Source organism: Phlebotomus papatasi, chromosome 2 (assembly GCF_024763615.1).
Source record: "Phlebotomus papatasi isolate M1 chromosome 2, Ppap_2.1, whole genome shotgun sequence".
In the NCBI taxonomy this organism is placed as follows: Eukaryota; Metazoa; Arthropoda; class Insecta; order Diptera; family Psychodidae; genus Phlebotomus; species Phlebotomus papatasi.
The window spans coordinates 10141340-10167551 of record NC_077223.1 but is presented as its reverse complement, the minus strand read 5'-3'; the positions used below and the strand labels follow the sequence as shown (position 1 = coordinate 10167551).

Below are 26212 nucleotides of genomic sequence, written 5' to 3'. Positions count from 1 at the left end.
GCAGTAAATGAAAAAAAAGAAGTTGTAAAGAATTTCAGTTAAAAAAGGAGACAACATTGTAAAATGACGAATTAAAAAAAACTAATCGTTTTAAACATGTAGCGGTCTTCACACTTAGAGGTTTAGAGAGGGTTTAGCCAATTCCTTAGTCTTAAAATCCTAAATAACAAGCACTATTATTTGTTCATCAGAATCTAATGGAGCATTTATTCTTATTATCCAATCCTAAATCATTTTTTTTAAATAAATCTTGACAGATAATAAATTGGAGAGGAATATTGCTAAAGCGGTCTTCCGACTAAAGGTTTAGCCTAGTTCCCGAAGGTCTCAGAATCCCAAATGGCAACCAATTTTATTATTCTTTCAGAATCTAATAGGTCATTTTGTCCTTAATAATCCAATCCTAAGTCAAATTTTTCAAAATATCTTGACAAGAAATTACAACAGTTAAGCCTTATGGTTTAGCCTTAGGCCCTTGACAGACTTGAGGATTACCCGAAAGACGCCTTAGCGTAATTTATTCGAAATAATGGTCAAACCACATTTCTATCATTTTTCACTAAGCCGTCTCTTGGCTTAAGTCCTAAGTATGTCAAGGACCTTAGGTTCGAAGCCCGTACATAATTTAGCTGGGACACAAACTTTGCTAACCGTTTATTGAAATTCTTCTTCTCTTTTTTATTAATTTTATCTAAGATCTCAGAATAAGCGATGGCTTTGTAATTCCGAGGTTGAAGATATTACGATAAATTGATCCTGAGATTTTATACGTGACGGTATGTGTCTTGGCTCATCATTTCCTATTTTTTACGGTTAATCTTTATTGCTTTTGAAGCGATTGACTTTTTTAATTCATAATAAACTGATAGTGAAAGGAGAAAAGTCGTCGATCTTGCTCAACAATTAGTCACGCTGTAACATAATTGCATCACTAATTCCCCTCTCCGAGGCATTGAGATTCACAGGAGAGATTCCTGTTGACAATCAGGACATTTATTCATGATCAGCCAGATTGATCATCATCCGTCATCATCCTTGACAACAAGTTCCAAGAGTTCAGAGAACCAAACAATCAAAAATGTAACGAATTTTTCTGTGTCTGGGTCATAAAGTCTCGTGAGACAGGAAGAGGGAATTCGTTGAGATTCGCAATTAGTGTCAAGGAGATGATATCAGTGCTGAGAAATCCCATCAAAAAGTGTCTCTCCAACGCTTAAGGACACGCTCTGGTGAGTTCAGTGGGAAGAACTTGGCAATTGCCGAACCTGTCGCGTGAGAATTTTCACAATCTTGTGGTTTTCTCCGTGGGAATTGACTTGTGTGAACATTCCGGGTGATCTTGGTATTCTCATCGATTCCCACCCTCGTTCTTCCGCCCGCATTTTGCGCGTTGGTCCGTGAAATTGGCGCCAAAACCAACCCGGAGTGACAAGTGAATTCATCCCACTTCAGTGATCACGGCGGTTGACCAGGAAATTCCTGGGATTGCGGATGCGGGTGGGGGGGAAGTGCCTCAGGGGATCAGATGAAGATAAGAATCTCATTCAAAAAGGTGCTGTTTTCTTTAGAGAAATTGCTTTAGAGTTTCTTAACAATATTTTAGGGAATACCTTCCCCGACAATTTTTCTTAAGCTGGCTATTAGACATAATTTATTGAAATATTTCTTTTTAATGTCAAATATTGACAAGGATTGCCTCCACATTGCAAAAATTTATTGACATAAATGTTTCAATATTGAAGAAAATTGTCCAGTGTGCAGGCAAATATTGAAATATTTGTTTCAATATGAAACATTTTATTCAATATTTTATTTCATTATTTTGAATGGCTACAAACTAGGCCAAATTATGTCAATAAAAAATTTCAAAGTCACATTGAAATAAAATTTCAAAGAAATTCTAAATATAAAATTGATTTTGATTTTTCCTTCAATATTTTTTAATTGTCAGGAATCTTCTTCCTTCAGAACATCACAGAACTGATGGATTTTCCTTGTTCATGAATGAAAACACATCCAAGATCAAAATCCAAGTCAAGACACATCACTCCTGCTTCCTCCAGAAAATCCCAGATTCTTTGAATTTGGTTATATATTTTGTTCAATCTCCTCAAGAACCCAACTTGGTCAGCACTAATCACCTGCTTCCTCCAGAAAATCTCAAAACTTCTGGGATTTTCTTGTTCATTATGCTCAAACCACTTCAGATACATTCTGTGGTCGGAGGATTCCTGGAGCTTCCTCCAAGAAATCCCAGATCTTCTGGGATTTTCTTGTCTATTATACCCAAAACACTTCATATAAATATAATTTTATGATACGAATTGGAATCCTACAGAGGGAACGAAGGCTTGTGGTTGTGGCCATCCAGTCCTTTTGCTAGCGATGGTAAACTTTCCTACGGTATGATACGAAGCATGATCCTGAAGGTCTGTGAGAATTCAAGTTATTAATTCTATTTGGATTTTGTTTCCAATCTGAAGTGTTTTTGACATAATATACAAGAAAATCCCAGAGGATCTGGGATTTCCTGGAGGAAGCTCCACGAATCCTCTCACCACCGAACGTATCTGACTGGTTTTTGACATAATATTCAAAAAAATCCCAGAAGATTTGAGATTTCCTTGAGGAAGCTCCAGGGATCCTCTGACCACAGAATCTATCTGAAGTGTTTTGGGCATAATGAACAAGAAAATCCTAGAAGATCTGTGAATCCCTGACTAGACTGGTGTTTTTAATATTGAAGTTTTAATATTGAAGACAATTTGATTAGTGTGTAGGCAATTATTGAAATATTGGTTTCAATATTCGCTTCAATATTGAAGTTTCTTTTCAATATCACTTTGAAATGCTATTATTTCAATACTATGTCTAATGTGTAGACAGCTTTAGGGCATTATCAGGATTCTTGGTCTTTAAGGAGACATGTCCTAACTAACGATTGAACTCAAATACCCTTTTGAAAAGATCTTACTGTCTTTCTGGGAATTTTCAAGTCTCAGGAAGTTTCCTCCTGATCTTTGCTTAAAATTCCTGCCATTTCCTGATGTTTCTTTCTTTACAACCTTCCCAATCGTCAATAAAACTATTGCAAAAATCAATATCATCTGCTTCAAAAAGATCTTCAGGGAATGGCTCAGGGATTCCCAGGCTGAACATTCTCGGTCTCAGTGACTTCGAACCATTCGAACTGTTTGATCCTCAATATTTCTGTGAAAACCGTAAAATCTCCTAAAATTTTCAAAAGTACATCTTCTGAAAGATCTTCCCAAGAGCTTTGGAGACTCCCAGGCTAGAAGAATCTTCCAGATCTTGTCAATAATCTTCCCAAAAATTTCCCGCCAGATACTTGGTACAAATCTACCAAAAACACCTCTTTTATAATTAATTTTCCCTCAGATATTAATACAATAAGCCTCAATGAAGATCGCCAGATAACTTTCTTCTCATTTTGCATAATTTTTCATGAAGATTTTAAAGTTTTTTGAGTACATTTTCTTGCATCTAAAATTGCGCAATAAAAGCGCCCGGGACCGGCGTTTCCCGCCAATTTTGACAGTGGCTTCCCCTCCATCATTTCTCGCGTCATCAAAATAGACTCGCCCGAACGATAATTTTTTCGTTTTTTGAAGCCGAGAGCTCAGTAGCTTTTCAACTGTCGAGAGAATCGCGTCGCATTTGCTCTTGAATAATTTTCTGCATAATTTTGACGCTATTTTCTCAAGAAATTGCCATCAAGAAGTGCTCTAGTTAGTGCAGCAGCTGTCTACTAATCCTGAAGTGAGGAAATTTGAGAAAATTTCCGCTCAATTGCGTGGAAAATCTCTGATTCATCGACAGTGACGTCACAGTGTTATTTTTCTCAATCCAAAAATTCATCGATTTTCTGTGGGAATTCGTGGCAGGAAGTTGAGGAGAAGTGTTGAAAATCCTTCAGGAAGGACAAATTGACAGAATTACTGTGAAAGTGCCTGTTAAAAAAGGTTTTATTTAGGGAAAATATGATTGTTTTTACTCCTGTGCAAATTAACATAACCTCACAATTGCTTCTGAGGAATCATCCGGAGATTTTGGGCTTTTCCGGGCTGTAAAAGTGAAATTGAAGTGTGTGAAAGACTAGAAATTTTTCTCTAGACATTGAGGAAGGTGGTGATATAAGTTTTTGGGTGAAGAAACTTGAGGAAAGGTGTTTCTGGAAGACTTTGAAGACTCTGTGTAAAGTGATTTGATTTAGAAATAAAGCAGACATGAATGTCCGGGTTTTGACGCCGTCTGTGATTAGACCACTCTCAAAATTGCACTCTCCAGTGGGCAGACAAATGCCCAAGAAGTGTCTCTTGGAGAGGATTAAGAAGGACCTCTTTGGACCTGTCAATCAGGAAGATGCTAAACAGTAAGTTTACTCAAGAGATTCGATTCTTGAGAGCTTCCTTCAATTCCCTCTCTGTTTTCCCCGTGTAGTTTCATCCAAAAAGAACTGACCAAGAGCCAGAAGGAAGCATCTAAGCGCTGGGGATTTGATTTCTCGCGTGGTGAACCTCTCCGGGATCACAGTCAGTTTGTCTGGAAGCGTGTTCCGCCAACTGTGATGCCGGAGATGTTCACCCTGAGTCGAGCAGCTCACTGTCGAGAGATCCCCGGTGTATCATCCGGAGATGCATCAGATTGCGAAGATATGAGTCCTGAGCAGGATCTGATGGACTCCAGAGCGCACAATGAGCATCGTCAGCAGGAGATGACACCCGCCTGCTCGAGTTCCAGATGTCTCAAGAAGGACAGAGCCACAAGGCAGCCCAAGATAACAGGTAAGTCACGAATCTTCAGTCACACTTCGCCGCCTTCAACGGCTTTTTCACGTATGCTTGCACACGGGGCACACGGGGGTGAATTAATTAACTTTCAAAGGGACTCTCGAGAAAATCACTGGGACTTCTGGGCAGACAGCTGAACTCTGATCCGCGGAAGAAATTTAAAAAAAAAAGAAAAAACAGTGAAAGAAAACGGAAAACGGGAAAAACAGTGAACTTGGCAATGAAGTATTTAATTGTTTTATCGTCTTGCATGCCTTTCTGATGATTAGCACTTTTTTGTGCTGAACAAATAGCATTTTATTAGGGACAAGTAGAATTTTTCAGCAAGAAATTTTCCGTGGAGTTTTATTTGTTTATTCTCGGAATAAACTAGGAAATATTAATAAATCGTTCTGAGTTATTTGAGTCGAGCTGTAAGATATCAGGTTCCAAAATGACCCAGCCTGTATTTTTCATTCTAATACAAATTTTGACTCGAAATGTTTCACAAGGATACGTCATTCCTTGTAGGTTTAGTAAAACCAGAAAAATATGGGAAATCAACTCTCTGTGATATTCAAATGCCATTATTTTCTATTCCGTTTGGTCGAAATTTGTGATCTTGCAAAAAGTGAAAGGTCTTACTAAAAGTTTCTAGCGTAAAACATTGCAGGATCAATGCTAGAATTAATAGACGATTTTTAAAAACTCATCTCTCTTTACGTCTTTAGGAACAATTTTCGTCAAAAATTGCATTTTTGACAGAATTTTGACGTTTACGCCTATAGCAGTGCAGGCAATTTTCTTCAAAAAACTGTTTCCAATGTGTCAAATTCTGAGCCCTGTTTTTAAAATATGTCTTCTGGATATCAATTATCATTGTTTTATCTATAACTTGTCCATTCCACCCTTATGCCTTTTCTAAGCCGACGATGGTAATTTTCTTGCCAAACGTACCAGATTTTCTCACATATTTTGTTTGGAATAAATGTCCTTCCAAAATTTGCCAATTTGATATTTCTTTTATTCACGAAAGCTTGTAACAAAACCTTACAAAATTGGTCACAGCATTTTAGAGAATTTTCACAAAATCGTTCTTTAGAAAATGGCTCGAAAAGTGCATTCATAAATCTAGGAAATATTTTCTATGAGTTTGATTAATTCTAAACCTATATTTGTTACGGTTCGAAAAACCATCAAAGGGACTTTTCAAAATTTTAGAACAACTATTTGAAAAATAAAATTTTCATCATAATAGAATAGGGGGAAGTGAGGCACCTTTGAATTGGGCTCTCAACGTACTTGGACGAAGTTATAAAGAGTAAAAAATTTCCTATTAAGACCTCTACACATTGGGATCAAGTTTCGTCAATGTGCAGGCAATTTTTTGTCAAAAAAATCAATTTTTGACGAAAATTGCTCCCAATGCGTAGTGGCCATTACACTCAAGTTCCTCAAATTCGAACATTTTCGGGGTATAAATCACATTTCTTACAGGCCATTTAAAAAAGGGCGCTTTTATGAGAAGAAAAAGTTCAATTTGGTTGAACTTTTTCATATAAAAGCTTAAAAATAAAAATTGCGAACAGTTTTCCAGACTATTCTTATGGGGAACAGTGTCATCCAGGTCATCCATTGAGTTTTCTTCTGATACTTGCATGCCAATGTGGTGTCAGCTGAGCGAATTTCCATAAAAATTGTTGTCTATGGTCGAAATATTCCCGTGTCTGTCTCCAAGACATATTCGAAAATGAAAATAAAAATATTGGATCTGTCTTCCAAATAAACTAAAAAACATGGTTTAGGGGTTATGTAAACACCTGATTCTGGCATAACCTCTAAAAAAAAAAACATTTTAAATTCAACTGTGCGTCGCTACGAACTTAGAATTTCAGCAGTTTGTATTTGAGGAATTTCACTTGGTATTGGACATTATTTCTTTTATTTTTTATGATATTTCGTAATAATAGAGCGAATCAGCTCTTGATGTATTTATTGGCGCAGCGTATTGATTATAATGGCTTCGGTGCACCTTTTAGATCAGGAAAATTCCATGAAGTCGAAATTCGAATGTCTTTCTTTCTGACATGCTTTGCATATGTCTATCTCATTCTTTTGCACTCTTCTTCTTCTTTCAACATCATAATGCCTCTGGCACACCTTTTAGATTCGTAAATTTGGATTCGTAAAATTTTTGATTCGTAAAATTTAGACACAATATTGAACCGGACTAAATTTAATTTTGTATGATGTTTAAAAAAAAGAAGAAGAATGTGAAAGAGTAGGAGGGACATATGCAAAACTTTTATGAAAGAAAAGAATGTGAATTTTGATTTCATAAAATTTTCCTGGTCTAAAAGATGTGCCGAAGGCATAGGAGTACATTCTTATTTGAGATAGACGAAACTTTCTAATTTCTAATCCAGGTTTTTTTTTCTGAGTAACATGAAAAAATTGGTTTTACCATATTTGCCCCAGGTTCCCCTATAAACATAATTACTTGCTTTTAGTGCATTTGATTTGGCTAGGTAAGTTTTGGCAGAAATAAAAATCACCAAAAATGACTAATTCTCTTAATGGCCTTAATGGGTTAACCTTTTTCTCTAATTAGTTTATACAGGGGCCTCTCGACATTTCATTTTTCCATACGTTTTTGCATAGAGGCACTGAAGACAATTGGCAAGTTTTTTCCTAAAGAGAATTGACTTATCAGTCTGATATATTTCGAAATTGTGCACTAAAAGCTATCTAAAAATACATATTTCATAATGCTCGCCGATGTAGGGGAGGGTGGGGCAGTTTCATCCCTAAATTGCAAAATGGATTTTAGGACTGTTTTGCAAAAAGATGATAAACAGAAGTAAAACTTTGTGTATTCTGTGAATTACAGTTGGGTTTAGGGTTAATAAAAATAATAATAATAATCCTTTAATTTCATTGGTCTATTGTGGAGAAGATGATTTTACTTGAGTGGCAGAATGCGTGAAAGTCCCCCGTTGCGGGGCAATTTCAAGATAAATATGAGCCAATTTTTGAGAAAGATAAAACGTGTTTATAGGAACCTTGCGATACCAGAATTGATTAAAATTACTATTTTGAAGTCTTCTAAGACTCTAAAACCTAAAAATATAATCGAACAAAAACTTTATAACAGAATGTGAACACTAATTAATGATACAGAGAAAATAAAATATCGCCAAAGATTTTGAAGCCTATTTCTCATTGAATGAGCAATTTTCTTAGAATTTTTATTCGAAAGAAATGTCTTTTGTAGTGCTAGGCCAATTCTGTACATTATTGGATCATTATATCGCATTAGAACATGTATTTTTTAGTATAACAGTTTTATAATATTATTTTAAAGTCTTGAATTTTTATAATATCAAAGAAAATTACAATATCTTGCTGAAAACATTCTGAAAAGGTATTATAACAATTAAATTTATCATTTTCAAGCACTTAAAAAACACTGAAAGATTATTTTTTTTAAATTTTTTTATGAACTTTTAGGAAATACTATTTTCCATAATTTCGAACTTTATCGACAAAAACAGCTACAAAATGTTTTCAATTATCATTTTAAGTTAATTTTGATTAAAAAAATAAATTGTTAGACACTGGAAACTTCTTCGTGTGCTTGCATGAAACTGCCCCTCACGAAGTTTCGGAACTCAAATCAAAATTGTCAGAACCGTCTTAGAATTCATTCAACGCTAAATGCCTTATAATTATCATAAAACCACTGGTAATTTAATATAATTATGTTGCTTCGATAGATAAGTGCAATAGTTCAGAAATTGTTGAAAATAAAACATTACAAAAAGTTTGATTTTGATGCAGTTTTATAAAATCAATTACAGAATTCAAACGAGAAGCGTCACGAAATTAATTATTTTTATGAACATGGGTCTCAGTTATCTCTTCAATAACATAAAGGTTTTATCCCATTCCTTTCAAAGGGATAAGAAGAATATGCAAAAATTGAAACTGCCCGTCGTTAAACTGCCCCACCCTCCCCTAATACAAGAACTACGAGGAAATTTGTTTAAGTCGCGGTGCAATAGCTCCAAATTTTTACAAGGAAAAGTGAAAAGTATCTTCATTTTTTATTAGGCTTGATGGGCCCCTGGTTTATAATTAGTTTTTATCCAAAATTACCTTTCGGATTTTGAAGATTTGAAAAGCTAAATAGGTTTTTTATGTATAAAACTGAAAATATTATTCAAATTTTGAAACGGGTCGGATATGGCAAAGGGATTCCCCGGGAGAAAATAGAGAGAGAGCTTCCCTGATGTGCATAAATTCCACGCATCGTCAAGCTCTTTCGGGGCTAGTAAATCATCCCCTTTTTTGGATTTTGCCTCGTGCTCCGGACTCTTCCGTGACAATCAGTGAATCATCTGGCCACAGAAGTCAGCCCAGATGTTGTGCCATGCTGGAATGTTGATTTGTGGTTGATAAAATTGGGATATGAGGGCAAAACGGTTAAATGCAAATTGAGAGACGCTCATTTGGTATTCCCTGAATTTCACCCCCGCATCTCCGGAACGCACAGACAGCGCCCTATTTTGTGATTAAGCATGCGCCAGACAAAACAGATGGCTTGATGTTATCAGCTTTTCTCTTAACTTAAGAGAACTCTGTGTTTTTTTTTTTACTTTGGCAGAATACCTCAAGGAACGCAAGAGATTGGCACCAAGTCCGCTGAAGAAGATGTCAGGTGCCTCTGAGGGAAGTTTTCCAGCCAAACGAGGGCGTTTCAATCAGTTTTCACAGTGAAAAAGGGGTTTGATCTAGGTTTTTTTTGATGAAGAAGGGATCAAGATTTCTCTATATTTTTTTAATAATTATACATACATATATTTTTAATAGAAAATATAATCATATTTCTTTAAAAAAAAAAAGATTTTAAAATCACTTTTATTTTTTTAAATAAAATATGATTATATTTTTTAAAAGATGGGTAAATTTTTGATCGGTATTTTTTTTGGCAGAAATTTTCAATCCCAATTTTTTTTTGTGAGGATACTTGTCCGGAAAAGTATCGAAGAAAAATAATCTTAACCAAAAATTCACTCCAAATAAAATTGTAAATAATTTTTAGGACATAGCTTGAAAAATTATTTTATATGTGATTTTTTGGAGTGAATTTTTCTGATTTCTTAATTTTTCTGGATACTTTTCGAGACTTTTTTTTTTTAAAAGATATCTTTTTGATGATACTAAGAATAGCGCTTGCAGATATTATTTTCGTTAATTTAAAGAAAATCACAGATAAGAGAATGATGGTCTTGCTGCAAATTGATGAAGTTTCTTGGAAGTGGAATGTGCAATAAGGCAAGTGGAATGAAATTGTGAGGAATTATTTTAACGAAAATGATTAAAAGAAAAATTATACATTAAGAAAAAAAATAAAAATATAGGAAATAAGATGAGTGAAACACTCAGCATAATTATCTTAAGGCTAATTTTAAGACTTTAATTTCGATTTCGGTTTATTTATTTTGAAAGATTTCTGAAGTATTTTTCTGTGAATTTTTCTCTGCATTTTTCTATATTCGGGGGAAATTCAAAGAAAATTATTCCGGATGTCTCCAGTAAAAAAAATGAATTGATGAATTTCTTTAAAAAAAAAATCAACATTTTCATGTGTTTTTTTGCGTCAACGCGTGCCATTTATGTAAATAGATGATAAGAGAATAAAATGCTTTTCCTTTTTTCGGACTCAGCTTACAAACTCGACAAGGTAGAATTTTAAGAACAGGAGATTGTATTTGTACAAAAGAAATGCCACAAATTCAATAAAATAAATATATAGTAAGATGACTTGAGTTTTATTTCACCCTTCATCGTCGGAAAGGTTATTTGGTGATTGTTAATTTTTCCTAATTAATTTGAATGTGAGGTTAAAATGAACATAACCTCAGAAAAATAACCTCTATGAACGAATATCTAAATTCTCTGAATTAAATCAATTACAGTGCCCGCTTTCTAATCTGGGTTTTTGTAATCCGGACAAGTTCAGGACGGTTACATTTAAAATACTTTTGAGGTTATGTATGCATGCGTGTTCAGCAATGAAAATGAACTATCCTGTAATATTTTTGTTTAATAAATTAAGTATAATAGAATAGACTTCTCCAATTATGTCTTTTTAATCTTCTTTAAAAGTTTTATTCTAATTCTACAAAAAAATCTTGTATTATATTTTCGAGACGTTGACCAAATTCAAAAAATCCATCCGGATTACGAAGCGGACATCTGTCATTTTGTCTCCCAATCATCCGGATTACAAAGCGGGCACTGTATTTTTGCAAATTTGTTCATTAATGAGGCAAAGAGCCCAATTCTGTTATAAAAAAAAATACTTCACAATGTGAGGCTATGCAGAACATAACCTAAAAAAAAACCTTTATGACAAGTATCTGCTTTTTAATTAAATCAATTATTCATCTTGCAAATTTGTTCATTTGTGAGATAAAATGCCCAATTCTGTTATAAAAAAAAAACAAATTACTTCGCAATGTGAGGTTATGCAGAACATAACCTAAAAAACCCTTTATGAGCATGTATCTGTTTCTGAATTAAATCAATTATTCTTACAAATTTATTCATTTGTGATGTTACAAGCCCAATTCTGTTATAAAAAAAACAATTCGCAATGTGAGGTTATTCAGAATATAACCTCAAAAAGTATCCCTTGAATAAAATAACCATCTAAAATTTCCTGAATAAAATCCATCATCCTTACTATTTTTTTCATTTAAGAAAAGGCCTAATTCTGTTATTTAGCTAAGCACCAGTTATAGTCTCAAATGTGAGGTTATGCTAACCTAACCTCTATCATGTTAACCTGTATTTCTGGATTTTCATAACCTTTTGAACATAATCAAAAATTTAGACATGAAAAACATTAAAACACTCAGAGATAAACAATTAAAACTTAATCGAATAGATGTAAAATCAACCTTTTTTTGTCTGATTTAACTCTTTCGCGTCTTTAGGGTAATGTCATGACTCGGGGAAAAAAGCTTTTTTTGGGTATTTACATTAATTGAAATCTATCTGTTCGTGCACGACATCATAATAGAAGGATGTAAGATTCTTGGCTCATTTTCTCAAGACTCCAGTTAGATTTCAAATAATGTAAATAGCCAAAAAGAAACTTTTTTCCCCGGGTCATATATGACCCTAAAGACGCGAAAGAGTTAAATAATTAACTATATAATCACAAATAATTTTACTTCTTTTTTGGTGCAATATTCAGAACTTCAGAAAAGTTGTTTTTAACTTTTTTCAGGGTATACTCTTCTTGTCCTAAAATTTAGATGAAAAAAGAGTTAGATTAGATTAGATTAGATTTGTACATGGGTGGAGACGTTTAGCGCTTCCTTCTACCGCGGCCTTATAGTCCTATTGTAGAAAACCCTGTAAAGAATTATAAGCCAGACAGTTTTAGACTTTTAAAGAAGTCTAGAATCTTTTCCGGCTTAATTTTCCAGATCTCATGCGGCTCTAGCACGTATGAGTCAAGAAGTACACGCCTCCTACACATTATTGCTTCACAGTAGCATAAAATGTGAACAGGCGTTTCATCTTCCATTTCACAGAATCTACAAAGGTACTCCTGCGAAACTTTGATATTGTACAGATGCTTTCTTAATTGGCAGTGCCCTGTTACTAGCCCTGTATATTCTCTGAGTTTATTTCTGCTCAGCTTTAGAACTTCCCAAGTCTGTGACTCAGAGCGTTCTGTTAAGAACAATTTGGCCTGTCTGAGCCCTGTGCTATTAGCCCAGTGCTGAGTTTCAGTGGCCTGAGTCCATGTCTGGATTTCTTTCTTGATTGTGGCATCTGAGATGCCACAGAAAGGTTCTGGTCCAATAAAAGGTGAGTTTGACCCTTTTCTTGCAAGTTCGTCAGCGGCTTCATTACCCGGAATCCCCATGTGCCCCGGCACCCACATAAGAGTAACTCTATTGCGGGAGCTCAAAGTCATTAGCGACTCCAAGCAGCCTAAGACGAGCTTTGATGTTATTTTATCAGCCTTGAGAGCTAGCAGTGATGCTTGACTGTCTGATAAAATATAAATACGCTGACCTTGATATTGTCTACGTTCGTTTTCAAGTATACATGCCCAGATGGCTGTTACTTCAGCTTGGAATACTGTGGCATATTTACCCATTGGTATGTGCAGCTTGAATTTAGGCCGGAGTCCAAATACACCTGCCCCGGACGAGTCATCCATTTTTGACCCATCCGTATACCAAACAAGAGCACTTTGTTCAATGCTATTATGAATTGATTTCCATCTAGTACCCTCTGCAATGAGAACACTAAATGGTTTATCAATTTTGTAGGTCGGTGCCATCCTGTCTGACACCATTGAAAGGATTGGATTGTTCCTTATCTCGTTGACTAGGATATTATCCAGATTCCTTATCTTAATGTTGCCGGATGACATCAATCTAGTGAGAGAAGCCCTAGCACGCTCCTCTAAATGTATATGTAAGGGAGGTATATAAAGCATCCTTTCCATAGCAAGGGTTGGAGTCGTCGTCATTGCTCCCGTAATTAACAGGCAAGCTAATCTTTGCAGTCTAGTAAGACTGGTTCGAGCTCCTTTCAACTCTATCACGCGCCACCATACACATGATGCGTAGGTGATGATAGGTCTGACGACAGTTCCATATATCCAACGCATAAGTTTTGGATTTAGACCCCACGTTTGGCCAATGTATCTTCTACAAGTCCAAAGTGCTGAACGGGCCTTGTTTGTAACATTGTTCAAATGAGATTTCCAGCTAAGTTTGCTATCGAGGATAACTCCAAGATACTTAGTCTCGTTTGAAATCTCAATGGTTTCACCATCCAGAAGTGGCATCCTTTCAAAGTGCAATTTCTTTCTTCTGGTGAATGGGACTATTACTGTCTTTTTTGGGTTTATTCTCAGTCCCTGCTCTCTGCACCAAGTCCCTGCGGATTTGAGAGCTCTTTGGACCTGCTCCATTAGGGTGTTTTCAAACTTCCCCACGGCCAGAATAACCACATCATCTGCATAGCCTTGAGCGGTTACGCCTTGTTCATTTAGTTTCGTCAGCAGATCGTCTACAACCAGCGTCCAAAGAAGGGGCGACAGTACCCCACCCTGAGGACACCCTTTAGTTGCAGAAAAAGCTGTCGTTTGAGCTAAATATTGTGTTACGATCCTCCTGCTCCCCAACATTGTCGCTATCCAGCGACAGGTTGTAGAGTCGACACCCCTGTTGTTGAGGCATCGCTGAATTCGATCGTAAGATGTATTGTCAAAAGCTCCTTCAATGTCTATAAAAGCTGCTATTGACACTTCTTTTTGCTGCAAAGCCTTCTCGATTCGATCTGCAAAAGCAAAAAGAGCCGTTTCAGTGGATTTGCCTGCCTGATATGCATGTTGATCCTGATGTACTGGCCTGTATGGTAAGACATCGTCTCTGATATGCCTATCAATGATTTTCTCCATTATTTTGAGGAGAAAGGAGGTAAGACTTATTGGCCGATAAGACTTAGGATTGTTTCTCGGCCGCTTACCCGCCTTAGGAATAAAGATCACGTTAACCATTCTCCATGGTTTCGGCATATATGCCCAAGCATGACTAGTTCTCATAATCTTTAACAAGATTGGAGCTAGAGAGTCAGCTCCATGCTGCAGCAGTGCTGGAAAGACGTTGTCCATCCCTGGGGTTTTGAAAGGTTTAAACGACCTAATTGCCCACTTCACGCTGTCAAGTGTAAAGATCTTTTGTGACATTTTGAAGTCAGATCGCTGCGGTCTATATACAGTCGCAGGTATTGCTTCTGCTTCAGTTGTTGTTATTGTCGCCCCTGGAAAATGTGTATGAAGCATAAGATCCATACTCTCTCCAAGAGTTTCAGTATAGCTGCCGTCCTCTTTCTCTAAAAGGCCAATTTTTGCAGAACTGTCCTTAGCGAGAAACTTGTGCAGACGAGCACATGTTGGCATGTCTTCTACTTCCTCGCAGAATTTGCGCCATGAGTCCCTTTTGGCTTTCCTCAGGGCTTTATTGTAGGATGTCAGGGAAACTTTATAAGTCTCCTAGTCACCGTTCCTTTTGGCCCTATTGAAAAGCCTACGAGTCTTTTTCCGTAGCTTCGTAAGTTCAGAGTTCCACCAAGGAACTGTATTATCAGTTCTAGTTGGAAATGGTCTGTTACTATGGAAGTATGCCTCCATAATAAAGTTGTAAAAAAGAGTTATAATAACTCTTTTTATGAGTTAAAATAACTCTTTCAAATCGAAAAATGGATAAATTTTGCTATTTTATATATATTTTTTAATTTTATAACTTCCTTTATTTTTTTCTTAATCTTGTTGAAGTCCTCATTTTGCTAGATTCTCACATTTGCGATGCATTTCACTCGTTTTCATAAGACACAATTAGACTTCTTTTCGATGTCCCATATGAATTTTTCCAAACGAAAATTATCTTGACTGAAGTATATTCTTAAATAGAAAATATTTAAGCATTCGCTTCAGTCAAGATGAAATTTTACATCGAAAAAGAGTAATAAGTACATCGTTATCTGTCGAGTTTATTAAACTCGGTGATACAGATTTTTTCTTAGTTAATTAACCTACAAATGGGCATTGGAAGAAGTGAAGAGGGGTCCGGGAAAACCATCAACATCGAAGTCCTCTCGTGAGTGCTGAGACGCAGGAACGTTTCACTTGGCGCCTTCGAAGTAAGGAGTGCCGACCCTCGACAAGGGGACATAATGGCGGATAAGTAAACAAATAAGTAAGTAACTAACCTACAAATTCTTTCTTATTCTTATTTATTATGAAGTTATGATTTCTGTTTTACCGAGAATTTTACGGTTGCATTTGGTAATGCTTGAATTTCTGTGATACTTTATTTTCGTTTTTGAGGTTAAGTTATACTTAATCTAAAATATCAGACCTATACAATAACTTCTTAATCATATTAAGAATTTCGCTCAGGGAAACCGTTTAGTTTCAATATGAAAAATATAATCGAACCTTAAACTAACCTTAAAACTTAATAGATACTTACTTGTTTAGGTAGCTGCAACGTAACTATAAGTAAGGGGCCGGACCTCTCGTACTAACCTCCTCCAGTCCAGGCGACTCTCCCGTCAGCTCGCTTCAAAACGTAACAGATCCAATCTTCTGTCACTCACCTGAGTGTACCGGGCCTACCAGGCATCTACATTTTTTTTTTCATTTTTGAATATGTTTTAGAGATTATCCAGGCAGACATTTAACACGAAAATACCGTTAAATCATTTCTAATAACGTTTTTTCAAGTTCAAAGGTTAAAAAAGGCTCTGGACAGTGCATTTATCTGGCAAATGAGTCATATTTGGACTCGTTAAAAAGGTCTTGGAATTTCCGACGAAACTGAACTAGTCCCAATCGGTTCTGAACCGGTAATGAATCGGTTCACAACTCATAACTAATTTTCATTCGAAATTCAGTTACATTCCTCCTGAGGTGTATATTTTGGGAAATATTCTAAGTGATTACAAATCGGTTCAAATCGATTGTGAACCGATAATGAACCGGTTATGAACTGATGCGTATTGTTTGTCCGAAATTTAATTTTATTACTCTTAAAATTATTTTGTGGGATCTTTCGAGTGATTTACAAATCGGTTCAAATCGGTTGAGAACCGCTAAACGGTAAATGATGCGAAAGTACTTTTGAGGGATAGCATCTGTAACGAGTTCGAGCATTTCGCAAAGCCTGATTGCCACTTCTTTTATCAAATAAGAAAGAAAAAAGTAGTAAACTATTTGCTAAAAGCTAAAAAGTACTTTCAGTTCCTAAGTGTAATCTTTAAATATATATTTTTCATTTTTAATTAAATACAGCAGTCTTCTCTTCTTTTTTAAAATTAAATATATTTAAAAAAAAAGTTTATTCCCTAATTAAAATCTAATAATTTTCTTTAATGAGCTAGCTTTTAAACTTCCTTCGTAAAGTCTTTTGATAGTTGCATTCAGGTAAGAAATTCATGTTTTTAAATTACCTATAACCCATTTCTTAGGTTATGACTAGCATAACAGCATAACCATTCAATTCCGATCTTTATGAACAGCGCACAATAACTTTTGTTTGTAAACATGTTTTTAAAATTTTCCATGAGTATGAACGAGATGACTAGATATAGATCTCACTCACTCTCATTGAAATGTCAAAAACATGTTTAGTAAACAAAAGTTATTGTGCGTTGGGCATTATGATTTTGATTTTGTTTTTAAGTTTGTTTATATCAATCTATTTTTTTCATGTTGTATTCATTTGATTTTGTAATTTGTTTTCTCTATCCTTTTTTAATTATGTCAATCATAAGACGGATGGCCTTTTTTGCGATTAAATAAATTAATAATAATAATAATAATCCATTTAAAATAGAGAATTTACGTTTTCCCGCCAAAATTTTTTATGTTTCCCTTCAGCAATATTAGTTTAATTTATAAGTAATTTAATAATTAACCACATAAAATATTTTATTACATAAATTATGCGATAGGTAGTTTCAACCAAATTTATTTAATTTGATTATTAACCTGACTTTTGCTAGAAATCTCGAATCTCTCATTCCTACAAGAGAAACATCAATGAAACATTGCAGAAATAGCGAAAAAAATTCAAGTCTGATTCTGTTTTCGAAGTATTTTTTTCTAATTAAATAATTTTGATATTTTTTTTGTAAAAACAAATATTTTAATTATTTTTAGTAAATATCATTGCTGAATTGTGTGAAACTGGTGAAACTTCATTGAAGCAGAGCGTAGTAGGAATATTTCAGAATCACCCTTTGCTTGCAGCATATGCATCTTCCGTTGTGAAATTCAGTAGGCGCGCGAAGGAACATAACCTTAAAAAACAATTGCGCTGTGTCAAACTGCTCAGGAAAAGTGTTAGGAAAATCTTCAAGAAAATCATGTAAGAAGTAATTTCCGCATTCAAATTTGTGGTGAAGTTTAAGACAGGGATTATGGGAAGAGATATCTGAAGAAATTTATTTAATTTATTCCCAGATAAAGGGAAAAATGTCTACACTCGACAAGCTTCTTATCAGAGGCATCCGGAGCTTTGGCTCCCAGACAGGAGATGAACAGCAGATATCCTTTGTTTCTCCGCTCACGCTGATCGTGGGGGTGAATGGGAGTGGAAAGACGACGATTATTGAATGCCTGAAGTATGCTCTGACGGGTGAAGTGCCTCCTGGATCTGACAGAGGAGCCGGCTTTGTCCATGATCCCAAGATCTATCAGTTCAGCGAGTGCCTGGGCCAGGTGAAGCTCAATGTGAAGGACATCAAAGGGACCACCCACATTGTCACGCGCTCAATGAAGGCGATGCTGAAGACAACAAAGACAAGTAAGTCCACTTTTGAGACAATTGACGTGAATATTTACTGTCCGGGAGTAGGACCCTCGAAGGGGTCAATGAGTAAGAGAGTGGCGGATATGAATGCTGAAATGTGTGACATCATGGGAGTGTCGAAAGCTATTCTCAACAATGTCATCTTCTGCCATCAGGAGGATTCCAGTTGGCCCCTGGATGAGCAGAAGAAGGTCAAGGAGAAATTTGATGCAATTTTCGGGACAACAGAGTACAACAGGGTGATTGATAAGTTGATAAAATTGCGCAAGGGCTATGCTGAGAAGATTACGAAGAAAAATGGAGATTTGCGATTGCTGGAGAGTCACAAACAGGATGCTGAGGCTAAGAATGTGGAAATGGAGAGGCTGAGGAGGCGAGAGACGAAATTGTCAGAGAGTCTGGCTCAGTATGAGGAGGATAGGAAGCCTCTGGAGTTGAGATTGGAGAAGATCCGGAATGTTGAGATGGAGTACAGCAAACTCTACTCGAAATTGGTGGAATTGCAGACAGAGCTGAAGAACAAGAAGGAGCGCGAAGAGAGTCTCAGGAAGAACATCAAGGAGATCTTCGATGGGAGTCTTGAGCTACTCGAAGTGGAAATTGCAAATTTTGATCGGAGAATGCGTTCTAAGAAAGATGAATTGATGGGCCTGGAGACACAGTGTTCATCCCTGCGTGGCGAAGAGCAATCCCTGGAGAAAGCCATCACGCAGATTGAGATCAACAGTCGGCTGCTAATTGAAAAAATCACACAGGAGCAGAATCTCAGTGCAGATCGGGCTAGAAATGCCAGAAAACTCACGGAAATGCTCAAAATTCAGACAAATCATGATCTGGAGAATTCCAATGCAGCTGTCGAGGAGATTCTGCCAAAGATTGAAGATGCCATTCATGCCAAAAATGCCGCAGTCGATGAGATGGTTGCGAAGCAGGAGAGGGCAGAAGAAACAGCCCAGAAGGCCATCGATGACTTGAGGAATGCCATAACAAAGCTAGAGAGCGAGATTGAGGGCAAAAACAGGCAAATGCAGGAGAAAAAGACGGAAGAGGCAAAAATTCAGCTGGAAATTGATGACGTGGAACGATCTCAGGCAACCCTGAAGGATCTCGGGGTGGAAATTGAGAGAGCTACAAAGGAACTGGACAATCTCAAGGAGGCTGTCAATGAGGAAGCTACAAAGAAGGACATTGATGATCTCAGGGAGAGTCTCAAGGTGAAACAGAGGAAGTTTGATGAAGTCGATGAGGAGATTCACTTCCTCAGCTCAATAGCTTCAGCCACAGCAGAAATCACCACCAAAGAGCAGCAACTGGAGGAACGCCAGCAGGAAGCTAAACGCATCCGGAACAAACATTCGGACTCCCTAAAGGACTTCTTTCCTCAGGGAATCTCATCAAATTACCGTCGGAGTGTGATCTCTGTCCAGGAGAACCTCCAGCGGGAGATTCAGAACAACAATGGCCAGATAATGACAAATCAGAAGCGACTGGCTCAGCTGGAAGCCACCAGGAAGACTCAGGTGGAAGAATTGAAGCGCCTCCGTTCGGATTTGACATCCGGCGAGGAGGAGATCTACCAACTGTGCCATTCAAAGCCCTACCATGAAGTTGTAGAGAGTCTCCGGGAGCAAATAGCCAAGAGTCAGCTCGAGCATGGAAGCCTCAAGTCATCAGAGAGTTTCTACAGGATGTACATTGAAAAAATGTCCGAGACTCCATGCTGTCCGCTCTGTCACAAAGATCTGCAGAGTTCCGAAGTGGAGAATCTCAGTTCGGAGCTGACGGATGAAATCAGAGGAATCCCTCAGAAGGCGGAGAAAACTGATGCTCAGTTGAAGGCACTCCGGAAGAAGTATGATGCTCTGATGGCCCTCAAACCCGTCACTGAGAGGCTTGAGCAACTCAAGAGAGACATTCCGCGCAAGGAAGACAATCTAAGGGAGACAGAAAGGAGTTTCAGTGAAGTTACTACGTTCCTGGAGGATCTGGAGATGTCCCTGGCGGAACCGGAGTCAAAACTAAAAATTGCCAGTGGACTTATTGGAGATATGAGTGTCCTGGATGACGTCCTCCGTCATATTGCTCGACTGGAAGGTGAACTGGTCAAGGCCAGGGAACAACTTCCATCGAGGACCTGTAAATGGACCCTGGAGGATGCTCAAGTTGAAAAATCCACTCTGTCAGTCGAGTTGAAAGATTCCCGAGAAGAACTAGAAACACGCGAACTTGCTCTCAACGAACACAAGGAAAAAGTAAACACGCTCCGGGAGAAGCGAAATCGTCTTGAAGGCAGACAAATTGATCTGCAGAAGGGTGTTCAGGCTCTTTCGCAGCTGCGAATTCGAGTAGAGGAACTCCGTGGACAAATCAGTCAACTGAATCAGGAAATCAGTGAGGGGAAGCATCGACTTCTGCCCATGAATCGTGACCTGGAAGCGAAAAATGAAGCCAGAAGTCGCCTAAGGGCGAAGAATCGCGAGATCATGGCGAAGGAACGAGAAGTTCTAGACACAATCAAGAGGATCAAGGGAGAAATTGCCACTCAGTCGCGAGCCCTTCGAGAGAGTCAGCAGAAGAATCTGCAGGAGCAACTGGGAAAACTGCAGCGTGGAAAGAATGATTCGGAGAAGATGCTAAGTACCGTCCGGAAGGACTTGGGAACCTTGGTGAAGCAAGTGGACGACGTAAAGAGTGCCATTGCTAAGCAAGATATGGAAAAGAGACAGTTGACGGACAATCGTGAACTGAAGCATCTCCAGCGAGATCAAGAAGATCTGGATAAGCGTTACGAGGAACTCAACAAGGATGTCGGCGGATTGAACATCAAACACTTGATGCGCGAGAAGAAAGAACTTCAAACGAAGCAGGATAAAATTACGCAGGAAAGTAGCAAGTTACTGGGACAAAAGTCCGAGCTTGAAGGGCAGATTGAAAAACTAGAGAGAGAACTGAATGAGCCAAGGTACAAGGAAGCCGTAAAGAACTACCGAACTACGGTCTACGTACTGAAAGTTCTGAAGAAGACAGTAGATGACATCAATCAGTATCGGATTGCGTTGGAATGGGCTCTGCTGAAGTACCATTCGGAGAAGATGATCCGGATCAATAGATTGATCAAAGATCTCTGGTTGGAAATCTACCGTGGCAGAGATATCGATTATATACAAATTCGTACGGATGAATCACCAGCAACGGCTTCAGATCGTCGTAGATCCTACAACTACCGCGTTGTCCAGATCAAGAATAGTGCAGAGATCGACATGAGAGGACGCTGCAGTGCTGGCCAACGTGTTCTCGCTTCCCTTATCATCCGAATTGCCCTAGCTGAAACCTTCAGTCACAACTGCAACGTACTGGCTTTGGATGAACCTACAACGAACCTAGACTACGCAAACGTTGAGTCCCTAGGAGAAGCTCTGAGTAGACTTGTGGAGAAACGAGAGTATCAGTCCAACTTTATGCTCATTGTCATCACACACGATGAAACATTCCTGCATTCCCTCAAGAATTTCGAATAGTAAGTCAAGCTTATACAGCAAACTTGTTTAGGTTCTTCAATCTTCCCCTATTTGCAGCTACTACCGCGTGAAGCAAGACAAGGGCAAATCTGTGATCGTCCGGCATAAGAAAGGCGATTGAAATTTCTTCGAAACTTTACTTTATTCTTTTCAACTTACATCTGCGTATTTACAAATGGCGCTAAATAAATAAAATGGAGTGCCTATTCTAAATCTAGGGGGCTTTTGGCATTGCTTATCCACAACAATCGGTGAGTCCTCTAATCCTTTTTCCTCCTATTCCTTTGCTGAATTACATCTCCCCTGACTCTGTTTTTCCCAGAGGAAATTTTAGGTTCAGGATGGTTAGGAACTATCTCCTAGAACTTTTGTTAGCACCTAAACCTGTTGTCTTAAATTGCTTTGAACGGGGTTTTAAACTAATACCAATCAATGTGAGTGAATTTTGATCTCGTACTTAGTGTCAGTACTCTTGAAGTTGTTCACAAACTGCATCTAGGATCCTGGTGACAGTTTCCCCTATTAGGTTCTTGAAAAGTTACAGACCCTAAACTATTTAAATCCCTGTATTTTGAATAATCTTTGTTTAGAATTCCTAAAATAAAAAAAAATCACCTAGAAAGTATCCTAAGCACCTAACATCTTGTCTTAAATTGCTTTAAACTCTAGGTTCTTGGATAAACCTACTCAAATCTGGTAAGTTACGAAAGTTCAAAATTACTTTCCTAAATGAACACACATTTTGGCACCTAATGGTCTCTACACACTAGAGACATTTATGTCCATATTGAAGTAAATTCCCTACGCTTGAGTAGGAAAAACTCTTCAATATGGACATAAATTTCTCTAGTGTGTAGACGATATAAAGCTGGCTATACACTAGACAAAATTTATTGCAATATTTCTTTTCAATATCCAATATTGACAAGGATCGCCTCCACATTGCAAAGATTTATTGACATAAATGTTTCAATATTGAAGAAATTGTCCAGTGTGTAGTGTAGGCAATTATTGCAATATGTGTTTCAATATGGAACACTTTTTTTTAATATTTTATTATTTTGAATGGCTACACACTAGGCCAAATAATGTCAATAAAAATTTTCAGTCACATTGAAATAAAATTTCAAAGAAATTCAAAATATCAAATTGATTTGATATTTTCTTCAATAATTTTTAGCGGTCAGGAATTTTCTTCGTTCAGAACATCACAGAACTGCTGGGATATCCTTTTTCATGAATAAAAATACATCCAAGATCAAAATCGAAGTCAGGAAACATCTCTTCCTGATTCCTCCAGAAAATCCCAGATTCTTGAAATTTCGCTGTACATTTTGTCAAATCTTCCCAAGAACCCAGCTTGGTTAGCACTTCTCACCTGCTTCCTCCAGGAAATCACAGTTGCTCTGGATTTTTCTTGTCGGATACACAGAATACTGAAGTTGGTCAGAAGATTTCTGTTGATTCCACCAGGAAATCATAGATCTTCTGGGATTTTGTTGTGTATTTTAAGAAATACGCCCAGAATACTCAAGTTAGTCAGAAGATTTTTCCAACTTCTTTCAGGAAATCACAAATCTTCTGGGATTTTCTCTGTATTTTGTCAAGAACATCCAAAGTACCCAAGTTGGTCAGAAGATTTCTCTTGGTTCCGTAGATCCCAGAAGTTCTATGATTTCCTGGAGAAACCAGGAAAAATCTTCTGACCAACTTTAGTATTCTGGGTGTTCTTGACAAAATACAGAAAAAAATCCCAGAAAACCTGTGATTTCCTGGAGGAACCAGGAGATGTCTTTCCTGACCAACTTGGGTATTTTGGATGTTCTTAGCAAAATACAGAAGAAAATCCCAGAAGATCTATGATTTTCTGGAGGAACCAGGAAAAATCTTCTGGCCAACTTTAGTATTTTGGGTGTTCTTGACAAAATACAGAAGAAAATCCCAAAAGATCTGTGATTTCCTGGAGGAACCAGGAAAAATCTTCTGACCAACTTTAGTATTTTGGGTGTTCTTGACAAAATACAGAATAAAATCCCAAAAGATCTGTGATTTCTTGGAGGAACCAGGAGAAATCTTTTGACCAACATGAGTATTCCGGGCGTACTTGACAAAAGATAAAACAAAATCCCAGAAGATCTGAGATTTTCTGGAGGAAGTAGGGGAGAAGTCCTGACAAAGATGGGTTTCTGCGAAGAATTGAGCAGGATATACAGCAGAATCTCTGGTCCTGTCTACGATGATATTCTGAAATGTCTTCCTGGTCATAAACATACTAATTCCAAGTGTTTTTCGTTGTTTGAAAGGAACTGAATCTCTGAATAGAATGGCATTTTAGTAAGTTGTAATATTGAAGTTTTAATATTGAAGTCAATTTTTTCAGTGTGTAGGCGAATATTGAAATATTGGTTTCAATATTCTCTTCAATATTGAAGTTTTATTTCAGTGTTACTTTGAAATGTTATTATTGCGATTTACCTAGTGTGTAGATAGCTTAAAGCTGCTGTCTTAAAGTGTTTTTGTTTGAAGATTCTACACCTAAAATTTGCATCTAGGATCCTGGTCATAATTTACTCAACTTGACATCTGAATAGTTAGCCTTACACTATTTAAACCCTTCTAGGTTTTTGATATGGAATAAACATTTCTAGGCTTAGTTGGTATTTCGAAGAAATTTCTAGGTTCCGGAAGGATTTCCTAGAAACCTTTATAAGTTCATATTTTTTTTACAGGGATTTTAAATAATACGAATTGTAACTTAAAGAAAACTTCATATCATGTAGAAACTACATAAAGATTATATTTGAAGATCCTAGGTTCCTGAACTCTTAGGGAGCCTAAACTATTCAAATAAATCTACATAACACTAATCAACATTCTTCCTCTTATAGTATCTCGAAAAATACTTTTCAGAATGGTATCTTTGGCATTAGTTCTGACTTTGTTTCTATTTCAGCCTAGGATCCTCCCTAGGGCGTTAATCTTTGATAATTCTTAGTCAGCAGCAAACCCAACCTGGGTTTCTTTTCTATAGTTGCTTCCCATCTAGAGCATTCCGAAAATTGTCCTTTAGGAGAATTTTCGCAAGTGCAGAACCTCAGCAGATCCCTGATGAGTCGGGTTCCCCTGCCAAAAGTGCCCCTTGCTAACAGAATCATATTTTACCCTTTCCCTCAATGGCTGCTTGAATTTGCTTAACTGAAGATTTCCCAACGTGACTGGCGTGTCGCTGGAAAAAGGCATTGATGGAGTTCATGGAGCGCTGCTCGAGATCCTCTTCTACACCCCAGGCACATGAAAAGCTCTGATGACGTCCCAATGTGGACATTGTCGGTGGTCGGCTCTCGTTGACGCCGTTGTATTTTTCTAGGAGATGCAGGAGACAATCTTTCGTGGTGTTAGCGGCTTCTTCGATGTAGATAGGCTGGTGCTGATGAGGTGAACCTACAGGAACATCCCGACTAAACTGTGTCATGCGGAACTTGGTTCTTCTGTTGTTTGCCGCCCATGGTACGCTAATTGGAGCAGAATTCGGGATTGGGTTCTCCGTTACTGTGACTTTAGGTGTCTCTTCGATAGTCTTTGTCAGTCTCTCAGTGAATCCATTGACCTTCTTGGTCTCCTTCGTGATACTAACGGAGGTCTTTGTATGCCTGGCCAGTGATTCTGTTATGCTGCTTATCAGGCTGTTCCCTACAACACTTCTCGATCGTGTGAACTGGGATGTCTTGCTAAAGACCTCATTCTTCTCGTTATTTGCTTGATTTATTGATCTATTGAAGGTATCCAGGAGATTCGATTTGGTTTTCTTGTCTGGAATTTCAGGTTTCACTTCTGGTTCTTTCTTGATCTTTGGTGTCATCTTGGGACTCTTCCCATTCACAGTCGGTTTATCATTGGACTTTGGCGTAGTTTTGGCTTTTTCCTTTTCTTTCTCTTTCTCTACCTTGTCTTGGGTTTTACACTCCTTTTCTGCATTTTGGTCTGTAGGTATGGCTGATAGCATTAGCAATCGTTCTGATAGCTTCTTGATCTCATCCGCTAGGTTGATCTTTTCCATGCTGTTGCTATGCTTAAGGACAAAGTTACTGTCTGAATTCCGTCGTTCGAAACACTGAAGGTATTCCCTGAACATCTTATTTGTGGGTTTCGGTGATTCTGACCAGTTTTCTCCTCCATTTAGGATCTCTGGACTTTGATTGTCTAGGTCCTTGAGTTCATTTTCTGTATCTGCAACATCCTGGGAACTACTGACGGATCCGCAAGGGGATGGTGAGCATCCTCGTGAAGATAGGTTCCCATCATTGATAGGCTGAGTGGACATTGATCCAGAATCTTCAGATAGGGGTGCAATAAACTGGGCATCCGTATCGAAAATGTAGGGGCTGTTAGGGTGTTCACCCCATCTCTCCACAAACGTTTTAAGGTTGTCCTTGGTTGTGTCGAGCTTCTCAGGCTGTAAATACGAATTCAGGGTCCTTAATCTGGATTA

General features: G+C 37.5%; 3 protein-coding genes across 17 annotated transcripts in view; 2 read left to right on the top strand and 1 right to left on the bottom strand.

Moving 5' to 3' along the window:
* The first annotated feature begins 3638 nt into the window (after positions 1-3638).
* On the top strand, positions 3639-10613 carry LOC129803735 (cyclin-dependent kinase inhibitor 1). 12 transcript variants are annotated; one of them, XM_055850504.1, is made up of 4 exons: positions 3639-4393; positions 4462-4805; positions 9457-9576; positions 10065-10613. In XM_055850504.1, exons 1-3 carry the CDS (start codon positions 4248-4250, stop codon positions 9567-9569), a joined length of 603 nt encoding a protein of 200 aa, XP_055706479.1. In that variant the 5' UTR covers positions 3639-4247; the 3' UTR covers positions 9570-9576; positions 10065-10613. The 12 variants fall into 12 exon arrangements, with proteins under 12 accessions (XP_055706479.1, XP_055706473.1, XP_055706478.1 ...); XM_055850498.1 differs by having other exon boundaries at positions 10055-10613; XM_055850503.1 differs by having other exon boundaries at positions 10032-10613.
* A 7065-nt stretch (positions 10614-17678) lies between these two features.
* LOC129803728 (DNA repair protein RAD50) lies at positions 17679-21936 on the top strand. Its single transcript, XM_055850480.1, has 3 exons — positions 17679-17761; positions 17857-21722; positions 21781-21936. Exons 2-3 carry the CDS (start codon positions 17869-17871, stop codon positions 21842-21844), a joined length of 3918 nt encoding a protein of 1305 aa, XP_055706455.1. The 5' UTR covers positions 17679-17761; positions 17857-17868; the 3' UTR covers positions 21845-21936.
* LOC129803731 (uncharacterized) overlaps positions 21841-26212 on the bottom strand; it is a 36805-nt gene continuing 32433 nt past the window's right edge. For all 4 annotated transcript variants that reach the window (XM_055850488.1, XM_055850487.1, XM_055850486.1 and 1 more), the window contains one exon: positions 21841-26176. In XM_055850488.1, coding sequence (XP_055706463.1) covers positions 24875-26176 — 1302 coding nt within the window. In that variant the 3' untranslated portion in view covers positions 21841-24874. The remainder of the gene's footprint in view (positions 26177-26212) is intronic.